Genomic DNA, 10,807 nt, shown 5'->3' with positions numbered 1-10,807 from the left:
TGCGGGAAAACACGGAGAATAGAGCCATGGATATGGAGGCAGGGGGACTAAGATTTAGAAGAAACCTCTGAGTAATCAAGAACACCCTTAGTAACAAAACAGAAGCAATTTCAAATCCGAGATGATTTTCCAGGCGATTTCAGCTGCTCTCAACACATGCAAATAGTAAGACAGTAAGAATCCCAAGATCTTGCTAAGTGAATACCATTTCCTATTGCACGAATCAGAAATTTCCTGCAATGTTTCTGTTTTGCTGTGATGAAGCCTGAAAGCAGAAAGCATGCACAAATGCTATCAACTCAGCAGAGTACGACCCCATTATTATACGATCCCCAGTACTAGTGATGTCTACCTATTTTGTTAAATAGCATATTAAAGCTGCGTGACGTACGTTCATGAAAACAAGATTTATTTCCACGTTCTCAATTTGAAGAAGTATTCTGAACACATACGATACTCAAAAATAAAAGAGTTACCCTGTGCCATATGCAACTTGAGAAACCTGTTATTTATAGCTATGTTTACGCAGGATAAATAGCTTAACTTGCATCTTACAGGGCAGGACAAGTGGGAACTCGTATCCCTTTGTTTAGCAGTTATACTAAGAAGATACAGTAACTAGCACGCTGTTCCTTGGAAAGCAGTCAGTGGACAGCTGAAATATACTAATAAAGAACACGAAGGAGCACTGAACAGAAACAGTTCATCAAGAAACGTGGAGGATTAATTAGCCTAAAAAAAGCAACACTATTTGAGTGTAAAAGCAACAGAATGAGAATTTTGCAAGAAGATCCCGTTTGTTTTCCTCTCACTCTCACACACACACACACACACACACATACACGAGCCTCGTCCCGCTGCATCCTCTCTCACAGCGCGGTGCTGCAGCCCTGCCTGCCTTACAGAAGCACCGATCCGCCTGGTGCTTCTTCACACGGCATCCCTGAGAAACCACCGTCAAAACTGGGAAAACACACCTGGCGAGCCGCATCGCTGCCGTTAGACGAAGGGATAACCGCCGTAACTGCAGCGACGGCTCCGGCCCCTGCCTCCCGTCCCTGCGCCCATCGGGGTCCGTACGTGTTGGCTGAGGAACGCTAACCGCTCTCCCCACAGCGTCAGCATCCAGTTCCATTAGCTCATCGGGGTCACACAGGGGATGAACGGGGTCGCAGCCCTACGTCTTTAAACAGCACTTGAACTAAATGTATTTTCAGAAACAAACCAACCAACCACCCGGCCGCGCCGCTCGCTCGCAGCTCGGTGCGCACAGCCCCGCTCCCCGCCGTTCCCGCTCTCCCTCACAGACCTGCGCTCCGGCCGCTCTCCTCCTCCTCGGCCGCCGCCCGCGCCTACGTGCGCCGGGGAGCGAGGGGTCAGAGAGCCGCCAGAGCCCGCACCGCTCCGCGCCGAAGCCGCGCCCACCCACTCTACGTGCAGCCCGGCAGCCGCGGCCCCCCGCTCCCCGCTCCCCGCCCGCCTACGTGTGGCAGTGCATGCGGGGAGCGCCCGGCACAGCGCACCCCAGCCAAGCCCCGCCGCCCTCCCTCACGGAGAACCCGTGCACGGAGCAGCGCGCATGGCCGGGAGCTGCGCAGGCGCCCTGACGGGACGCGGGGCGCGTTAATGGCGGCGGGGTGAGCTGTGAGCCGCGAGCCATGAGTGCCGTGCCTGGGCTGCAGGAGGACTGCGAGGCGCTGCTCGGTGCCTTCCAGGAAGCCGATACCGTCCGCTTCGAGCGCTTTGCTGAGCTGTGGCGGGAACGCCGCTTCCACACCATCTTCCAGTGAGTGACCGGCCCTTGTGGGTTGGCTTAAATAGTATAACGTAGATTGTTGCCTTTTTCACTCCGGATCTAATTTACTACACGCAGTGCTGCTTGAGAACATAGAGCACAGCCCTCTGTGGAGTTACCAAGAATAACGTTTTAAAGTTCCTAGAGCTCGCTGCTGCGTTATGGATGCTGTGACACCCGTGCTTTTACTGTCGGTTGCTGCAGCGTATTGCTTTCTGTTTGCTGTAGTGGTAGAATGAGAGCTCTGGAGAGGAATAAGATCACAAAGAAGACGTTGGAGCTGGCACAGCAGTACTTCTTGCCGCCGTATGCCTTCCAGATCCGAGTCGGCGCTCTGTACCTTCTGTACGGGCTCTACAACACGCAGCTCTGCCAGCCGAAAATAAAGGTAACTTACTGAGCTTCCTCGGAAGGTGTAGGGTGTGAGATGTTGTCATGGCATTACTAAGGTTGGAAAGGGTTGCTGAGATTGTTTGTCACCATTATAGTAAAGAAGTTCTTCCTTATGTTTGTATGGAAGTTCCTGTGTTCCAGTTTGTGTCCATTGCTACTTGTTCTGTCGCTGGGCACCACTGAAAAGAGCCTGCAACCATCTGTTTGACTCCCACACTTCAGACATTTATGAACAGTGATGAAATCGCCTCTCAGTCTTCTCTTCTCCAGGCTGAACAGTCCCAGGTCTCTCAGTCTTTCCTCATACAGATGTTCTATCCCCCATTCATCTCTGTAACCTGTGGCTGTACTCTGTCCAAAAGTTCCCTGTCTTTCATGAACTGGGGAGCCCAGAACTGGACACAGTGCTCCACTAAAGCAGAGCAGAAGGGGAAGGATAACCTCCATTGACCTGCTGGCCACGCTCTTTTTAATGCACCCCATGACACCATTGGCCTTCTTGGCCACAAGGGCACACTGTTGGCTCGTGGAACATCCTATTGTCACCAGGACACCAAGGTTTTTCTCCACAGTCAGTGGGAAGCTAGAATATTCTCCTCAAATGTGGAGAGAACTCCACGACGGCCTTGGTTGTTTATTAGAATTTCAACAAAGTGGAGACTGGTTAAATTATTTCCAGTTCCTGTTAACTAGAAGTAGAATTCGTAAATAGGTGGAAAGTCTGAGCAATATGTGCCTTCTTACTGCCTCTAGGAGAAGAGATTGGTATAGAAATGAATTAGAAAATCAGCGCAAGTGGTTTGTGCAGAAACAGTTGTGTATGTTGTGTGCACAACTGAGTCCAAATTCCTTACACAGGAAACAAAGTATTTTACAGTGATGTCATTACATCTCAATCTTAATTATAGAGGAGTCATTTTACAGAGATGAATTCTGGCAATTTTAAAGCCACTGCTATACAGGAAATGTTGGTGAGCGCAGGAATCATCCAAGAAGGTGTCTTAAGTAGAATGAAAGTGAAGTGGGCTGAGCAGATGCGAGGATGGAAAGCAAGAAATGAGGAAGACTTTCTTGAACAGGGCATTGTAACAGTACACAACTGATTTGTTGCAGATCAGGATTGCACTCAAGGATTGGCCTGAAGTCCAGAGCTTTCAACAGGATCTGATAGATTCCCAGCATTATGATGCAGCATACATCTTTAGGACACTGCGTCGTGCCAGAGCATTCCATTTCACAGCAATGCCAAAGCTAGTGAGTTATTTTGTTAACAACCTACCATTTTTAATAAAATATCTTCAGCTTTCAATGGCTGGCAGTCCAACGGCACTCGTGTGCTTGACGCTGTGCACTGTGCCTTGCTTTATGTAACTGGGCACACAACATAAAGCTTAGAGGATGTTTGAATACAGCACGCTTCTCACCTGAAATTTTTTTTCAGTATCTAATCTTGTTACAATTTGAGATGTCGTATAACTTGTGGAAATGTTGAGCTCCTGAGTTAAAGGGCTGGAATAATTTTTTTAAAGTGCTGGTTGAGCACTTGGCTGTGAAGATGCATGCTGTTGAGCATGAGGTAGTTTTATGCCTTTCAGCTTCTCTTGATTGTTAGATATGCAGCTAAAACTCTCAAGAGTAGGGTGGTTTAAGTTGACCATTCACGTTACAAAGCCTTGTGTCCTGCTTTAGCTAAACTACAGAACTAAGAAGAAGATCCAAGAAAATGAATGTAAAGAAGAATTTAAAGATCCAAGTAACAGAGTAAGCAGCCTCATCACGAATGATGTATTGGAGGTACAGTAACTTTAAACTGTGATTAAGCTTCTGTTTGTTTTGGTGTTATTTTTCTGTTATTGAAAAGCTATACATTCTCTAATTAGCCCAAGATGGTCCTTTGTGCATTTCTTATGGAATGCAGACTAAGGTGATAGTCTGTCTTAGCAGTTTTTTTGAATATTCAGAAACACAGTATTTAATTGGGAAGAACTTTTGTACCTGTTGCTACCATATGGTACCTGTACCACACATTCCTATGTTTTTTCTGGTTTTGCCTCAATAAGATGTAAATGGTAAAGGGAAAAATGGCCATTTCCCTTCCCAAGGGGTGGGGGAGGGTGAAGAAAAAAAAGAAAAATGTTGAGTTGGGAAAAGCAGGTTTGTTTTGTTGTGTCTGCGGATTGCAGCTGGAGGCTGGGTATGGATAGTAAGACCTTAATCATCACAGGTTATAGCCTTTTCTAACCTCTGTTTTTCCTTTTAAAACTTGGTTTTCTTAAACATATAAAATATTTCTGTTAAAAAAAAAAAAAAAAAATCCCCCCCCAAAAAAAACCAACACAACAGAACAGTGATTGAAGCAGGCTATAGCTTGCATTGTACATTGTAACTCAGTAAATCCTTGCTTAAAAAAGTCCAGTTATCTGAAATGTTGGCATGAGAAGGCTGTGAAGTGATTCCTCTGAAGAGATGAAGAAAGGAGACCTCCTTGAGATCTGATCCTTGGCATCACTGAGCCTTCCTTCCTTGGTTTAAACAAAAGATACTCTTTCTTCTTTTGCTTACTTGGTGTGCTGATGGGGAAGTGCTAGGTAATATTACTGCTAGGCTCTCTGAAATGAAACTGATACAAATAATCTATTTCTAACTTCTGCTAATTCAGTGGTGTCCTTAGGTTATATAATCTTGGTTTTCTTCAGCGAGAACTCGTATCACTTTATGCTGTAATCTTTTTCCTGAAAAGTGTCTCTTTTCCTGTTTTAGGAACTGATGAATATTCATGAGCACTATCAGAAAATGAAATGTGCCATATCAGCTGACAAATCCCAGCCAGACAAGGCCCTGAGCTTGATAAAAGAGGAATTTGTAGTTTCTCTTAAAGACATGGCTTTGGAACATCAGGAATGGCAGCAAAAAAGATTGGTAGGTAATACCAACCACTGTGCTGTGGCAATTTAACAGGTTATGTGAGAGTGTAAGAACTGGTGTAGAGCTGGGATCTCAGTCTAAGAACTGGAACACTGAAGAATGGAGCGAGTCAAACTCAGGGTTGCGGTGTGGGGGAAAGGATGGTGACTTGTATGTGACACTGGCTGCATGATAACAGAAATGTTTGCCCTGGAATGTGTGATTTGTGGATGGTATTAGAATGACCGTGCGAAATACCTCTGTAGCAGTTTGTGGTGAAGGAAAGGCTGTAATGTCAGATTAGTGAAGAAAATGGGCACATGTGGTTACTGCTCTGTGAGTGACTGACATTTAAAAAACATTCTGTATCGTGTATCTTTCAGAAATTGTTACTAAAAGCTAAAGAAGCTGATGAAATGCCAAACAGAGTGGAAGAAGGAACTTCGCTAAGATCAGAAGTAAGAAAAATGAACTTGTTTGCTACATTGCACAGGCAGAATCTGCTAATTTCTTAACTCAATATCATAGGCGAGGTGGGTTTTTCCTGTCATTCCAGGGCTTGACAAAGTCAAAGTAAGTTCCAGGAATAATTGGTAGAGTTGGGGTTTTTATTTTAAGTTGCGTTGTTTGCTGTTTGCTGTTTGCTCTGAGCACACTGCTGTGATAGTTCTGGGGTGCTAGAAGTAAAAAGATACGGCCCCTGTCAGGTAAGGAAGGGAAAAAGCTGTGTTTTCTTGGCCAAACACCTTCATGATCCCTCCCAGAGTTTCACCTAAATGCAGTAACTATTTTTAATGCTGTAAAATTCTCTTGTATTGTACTTACCTGCTAGTTTCAACTGTGAATTTGACTAAGAAGTGAACTTTCAAATTTTATTTTCTGTTCCTGAACTGTGGCAGGAACCTGAAGGCAACCAAATTCAGCTTTGCATTCTTAATGGAACTTGAACTTTATTTAAGAAACAATTTGTCACCATTTATTATGGAATTACAGCAATAATGAAATACTGTGAAATTTGGTTTAAGAGTTCGTTTTAATGTTAGTGTAATAGAAAATGAAATCTTTTCCTGAGTAATCCTTTTGTTTCTCTGCAGGGTTCTGAAAGAGCAGATGCTTTGGCTAGAATCAAGCACAAGTCTTATTCTGCAGTTGTTGAGGTGAGTATAAAATTTGATGGTAGAGATGTAGTTATTTTAAATGATAATTTAAAGTACTAACAGTGTAAACAATTGATCAAAAAGGAAGCAGTTAAAATTGCACTCTGTAATTCAGCTTTTGAATGTTCTGGTTTCCATACACATAGAGGAAACGTGAGGTTCTTGTTATTCTTGTTAGATTAATGAAGCAATGCCAGTGTGGTCTGTGCCTGGGGGTTTTCATTTACAAGGTATCTTTTCATGTCAGTACTCTGTTTTTAATAGATGGAATTTCAAGTAAATGGAATTAAGAAGTACTTGAGTTCAATGGTTCCTTGAGGCTCAGATGTTTGAAGCTGTGAAGATTCTTGTGAGAATGGAACTTGGGGGTTTAAAGCCAATAGGAAATTTTTGGAATTGTTTCTCCAAGTACTACTCAAAAAATATGATTGAATTCTCCTTCTTATGGCAGAGCCATGATAAACATTGCATCATTCTTTGTTTATTTAGATTATTTATTGGAGAATTCATTATGAAATGAAACAGAACTTTGGGATGTACAGCAGTTCAGCCTTATGAATGAAGCACTAAATGACATACAGTAACACACAGCTATAGCAGGTTAACTTCTTTTTTTCATAGTTCTTACCTATCTTTACCTTCTAGGCCTCCAAATCCAGAAGACATCGTCAAGTAATACTAGAATCTTCTGAATCAGGACTGGATTATGGGAAATCTCCAAAACGAAGTAAAAAAAGCAGTAGGAGACCACAGCCATCAGAGAAAAGAGGTTCTCTGGAAATCAGAGGTTTTTTTCCATTGCCATTTAGGAAGAAGTTCTTTACTGTAAGGGTGGTGAGAAAATGGAACAGGTTGCACAGAGAGGTTGTGGATGATTCATTTACAGGTCTCAAGAAACTGGTTTGGTGACAGTTTTTTGCACTTGCTTACATTCCAAGTATTTGCACATCCCTGCTTGTGCATCTTTTTTTTTTTTTTCTTTTTCCTTTGGACTTGAAAGACAGTCCTTTCATCTCCGTCTGCCAGTTCTGAAGGCGTGGGAAATGGCTTTTGTTCTCTGAAGTCAGCTTTCCAGTGTCCAACTTCTAACTGATAAAAGTTGCTCAGCCATTTCAGTCTTTCATCTGACTTACTGTTTATTGAAGGTTAACGAAAAGTGAGCAGTGAAGTAGTTTTGAATAAACCACCTTGAAGAGAATGATTTCAAAATTCCAAAGTCTGCCTTGCTTAGCTTCTGAGAAAATTCAGCCCACTTCAGAGCTGGGCATTAGGCTACGCTGGCTCTGCTTCACTTCAGAACATTAGATGTAGTATTGGAGAGAGAGTAAGGAGAGGAGCTTTGAATAATCTCTGAACTGAGCTGGTGATCAATGCTGTTAGTTACTTGTTACAGAGCATTTTTCTGGTGAGCCATATGAACGTACTGGAAACAGGTGTTTCTCCACAACCTTTGTCTGCAAAGTCAGTAGATACAAGAGAACAGTCTTCTAACTACTGAAGCTAAGATACAGAAGTGAAAAAGAAACTAATATTAATAAAAAAAAGAAAAACAAAAACCCAAAGCTGACTTTTTCTCCTAAAAAATCTGTCTGCAGGTCAGATGCAAGCAGAAAAGGAAACTGTTACTCGCCATATTGGGATGCCTGTAATCACAGAAGAAGACAGCTCAGATACAGAAGGTATCATGATTGAAATTCTAAGAGTCTGTAGGCTTGTTTTGTTAATTGCTCTGTACTATGCTGTATTTTTTTTTTTTTTTTAAACTAAAATTGGTGCCTTGAATCGCTTTGCTTTGCTTTCTTGCAAAATCTAGGTTAGTTTTCATCCTGTAAATTGTTACATCAAAACCGAAGCTTTGCTCTGATAGTTTGTTGCAAGCAAATGTGATGGCAAACTCCTGGGAGTCATGTTCATTGTACATAAAATTATTTCCATTGGCAGTTCATTGATAGTCTGATAGATCCTGCTTACAAAGAGGAAGGCAGACTGAAGAGCTCGACCAGAGATCCTTGCTGTTAGCCTGAAAGAATGGGATTTAATTTATTGAAAGGGAAACAAGAGGATAAGTGCAACTTCTGTAAAGGCCTGACAGCATAGATGAGTGTGAGGAATACATGTTTTGGAGTTAACTTACTATCAAAAACTGTATGTAACAAAAGATTATTTTCATACAAGAGAGAATAATAACAAAATACATCCACAGCAAAGTAGTACGGCCTCTGATCATCATAGTTAGCTGCAGACAATTTGAATTCATTCAACTTTTAGACAGGTTGAAGGCACAGTGGTGTATTTTATATTGTACATGATGTTGTTTGTTCCTCCTCCAAGTTGTCATGATGTTTTGTCTCTAAGTCAGTTCCTCAGTTCTTTGAATAGTTTTACCAGTATTTGAAGCATTAAAAAATACCCATAAGCAAACTTAGGTGTAACTTTGTTACTAAGTGTTCCATATTAAAGATGTTTATGAGGAACAGAAAGCTCTCGAAGTTGAATAAGTTGGAAAGGACAGTACTTTGTTAATCAGTGGGATTTCATTTAATATTTTGAATGATAATATGCCATAGAATCTGGAAATATTTTTTTTTCATATTTAAAGTCATGCAGAGAGGGGTTCCTGAGGGAATCTCAGGAGCTCATCTAATTCATTTCCTTCTTCTGGGCAGAATTAATTCTAGTTTAATTATTCCCAGGAGGGAAGATAGATTGCAAAGTTTGTCAGAAAAATCTCTTTATTTCCTTTCAGAAGTACCTCTCTCCAAGAGGAGAAGACGTTAGGATCCACTTGGAGAACACTAATGTGAATTGTGATGACAAAATGTAAATGTCAGATGTAACACAGAGTGCTTGTTTGGATTCCACTGGATGTACAACAGGAACTGGCTGGCACCAGAGCTACAGCTGACACTGGAGTACTGGCTCTGAATGCTGTACCTCAGCAGTCTCATGCTACGGCACCTGGTGCCTTCATTCACCTGGCTGATGATTCCTGTGAGAGAAGTTGCTCTGCACTGTGTGAGACGAGAAGAGGGAGAAGATGGTTCCTTCTTGTATTTAGTTTCTATAATGCAATAATCTCTTGGAACTCACCTTGACTTGCAATGACTTTTTAGCAGACACTCTTGAAAGAACAGCTCACAAAATACTTGCCTGTGTTTGTACAATAAATTATTTCTCACTGTTTACTTGCTACATTTTATAGCACGCAAATTCAGCAATATTTATCAATATAAATTGATAAATTTATACAGGTGTGGGAAATGAACTTGGTGATAAGCCTTTTATTGTATTCAGTCTTCAGCAGATCTGGCTTTGTTGTGTATTTGAATGAGGAAATACAGTGCATGTTTATTGATTATTTTTTTTTTTGTAGGTGACACCAAGCTGTACAAAGGCAGAACTAGAATTCAAAATGATCTTTATCAATTGGAGCAGTGATGTGGAAAGAAGTAGGAATGGAAGTAAACATGAAGCTTAGCACTAGGAAAAGGTACAGAGTGGGGAAACAATTGCTAGGCAACAGTACTGCAGGAAAAGCAAAAAGACTGAGAATCATGCTGGAGTATTTTCTGTAAACAGTAACATCCTCTAGCATTTGTGTCACCATTCAGCCCTGTAAGGCTTAAATACTCTCTTATGACCATTGATAATAAAAACAAAGTGGGTAATTATTCTCTTTGGTATTTTCTGCAGTTAAACACAGCTGCAAAAAAAAAAAAAACCTACAACCTGTCAAGAAAGGCCAAAGAGTTTTAGGTGTCCTTTTCTACAAGAATAAGTAGGGATACAAAAGATTTTTTTTTTGGCATAAAAGGGGTCTGAACTGAGTGAGTTACTGTGGTAGGTATTTCAGAGCCCAAAGGAATGAAAGTGCCTTTACCTAGATGAAGGAACTCTGAAGTGAAAAGATAAAGGGTTGGAATATAAAAAGGGCAGGTATTAAATGCATTAGTTGGTAAGGAGGAGCAGGCCCAAGTGACAAAAACTGGTCACTGGAAAAGTTAATAATTAAGCACTAGTATTGCACTCAAGCCCTCATTTATGGACAACAAGGAAGCGCTTTATTAAGAAGCCGAAAATGTAATTGACTGAAGAATGGTATTCATACCACAGTAATCACCATTTGTATAGCAAAGCTAAAGGATCCTCTGTGTGGCATTTGAACGTGTGGAGGCCATGTTTACAAGGGCAAGGGGGCAGTACTTTGAAATGTTCAGGTGCCACCTGTTTAGAAGACACTTACGGGGAAGACATTTTGCACTGTAATTTTCACTGCAGTGGAAAAATCAGCGAGGCCCAAGCAAGCCAAGGTAAGTGCAAAAAGTATTGTGGGCCGCGTGGGGAGTGAACATCACGTCTAGAAGAATCCTAACAAAAAAAAAAAGTGAAAAAAAGAAATAGACTATGCAAGATTAGCGTGGGAAAGGTTTGACAGTGGTTGTAAGAGACTTCATAGCTCTGTAACGTGTATGTAGACCCTTCCAGGTCACAGCAACGCGAAGAAACGAACTGGAGCACTAAGGTTGGAAAAGCTCCCTGCGGTCAGCCAGCCCTCAGC

General features: G+C 41.8%; 1 protein-coding gene and 1 long non-coding RNA gene across 4 annotated transcripts in view; both read left to right on the top strand.

The window, feature by feature from the left end:
• The first annotated feature begins 1,615 nt into the window (after positions 1-1,615).
• Positions 1,616-9,680, top strand: SNAPC1 (small nuclear RNA activating complex polypeptide 1). Of its 3 annotated transcripts, none has more exons than XM_042814974.1 (10): positions 1,616-1,786; positions 2,024-2,183; positions 3,302-3,442; positions 3,878-3,982; positions 4,949-5,107; positions 5,476-5,550; positions 6,187-6,249; positions 6,895-7,036; positions 7,845-7,928; positions 8,996-9,680. In XM_042814974.1, exons 1-10 carry the CDS (start codon positions 1,659-1,661, stop codon positions 9,025-9,027), a joined length of 1,089 nt encoding a protein of 362 aa, XP_042670908.1. In that variant the 5' UTR covers positions 1,616-1,658; the 3' UTR covers positions 9,028-9,680. The 3 variants fall into 3 exon arrangements, with proteins under 3 accessions (XP_042670908.1, XP_042670910.1, XP_042670909.1); XM_042814975.1 differs by having other exon boundaries at positions 1,617-1,786; positions 6,895-7,018; XM_042814976.1 differs by lacking the exon at positions 3,302-3,442.
• A 601-nt stretch (positions 9,681-10,281) lies between these two features.
• LOC122158179 overlaps positions 10,282-10,807 on the top strand; it is a 35,326-nt gene continuing 34,800 nt past the window's right edge. Inside the window, exon 1 of the long non-coding RNA XR_006168160.1 lies at positions 10,282-10,559. This is a non-coding gene — a long non-coding RNA (uncharacterized LOC122158179). The remainder of the gene's footprint in view (positions 10,560-10,807) is intronic.

Source organism: Centrocercus urophasianus, unplaced genomic scaffold (genome assembly GCF_019232065.1).
Source record: "Centrocercus urophasianus isolate 14NV4802_14NV808 unplaced genomic scaffold, USGS_Curo_1.0 seq_14, whole genome shotgun sequence".
Classification (NCBI taxonomy): Eukaryota; Metazoa; Chordata; class Aves; order Galliformes; family Phasianidae; genus Centrocercus; species Centrocercus urophasianus.
Note: the sequence above shows the minus strand (reverse complement) of the source record. Positions and strands in the feature narration are given on the sequence as shown.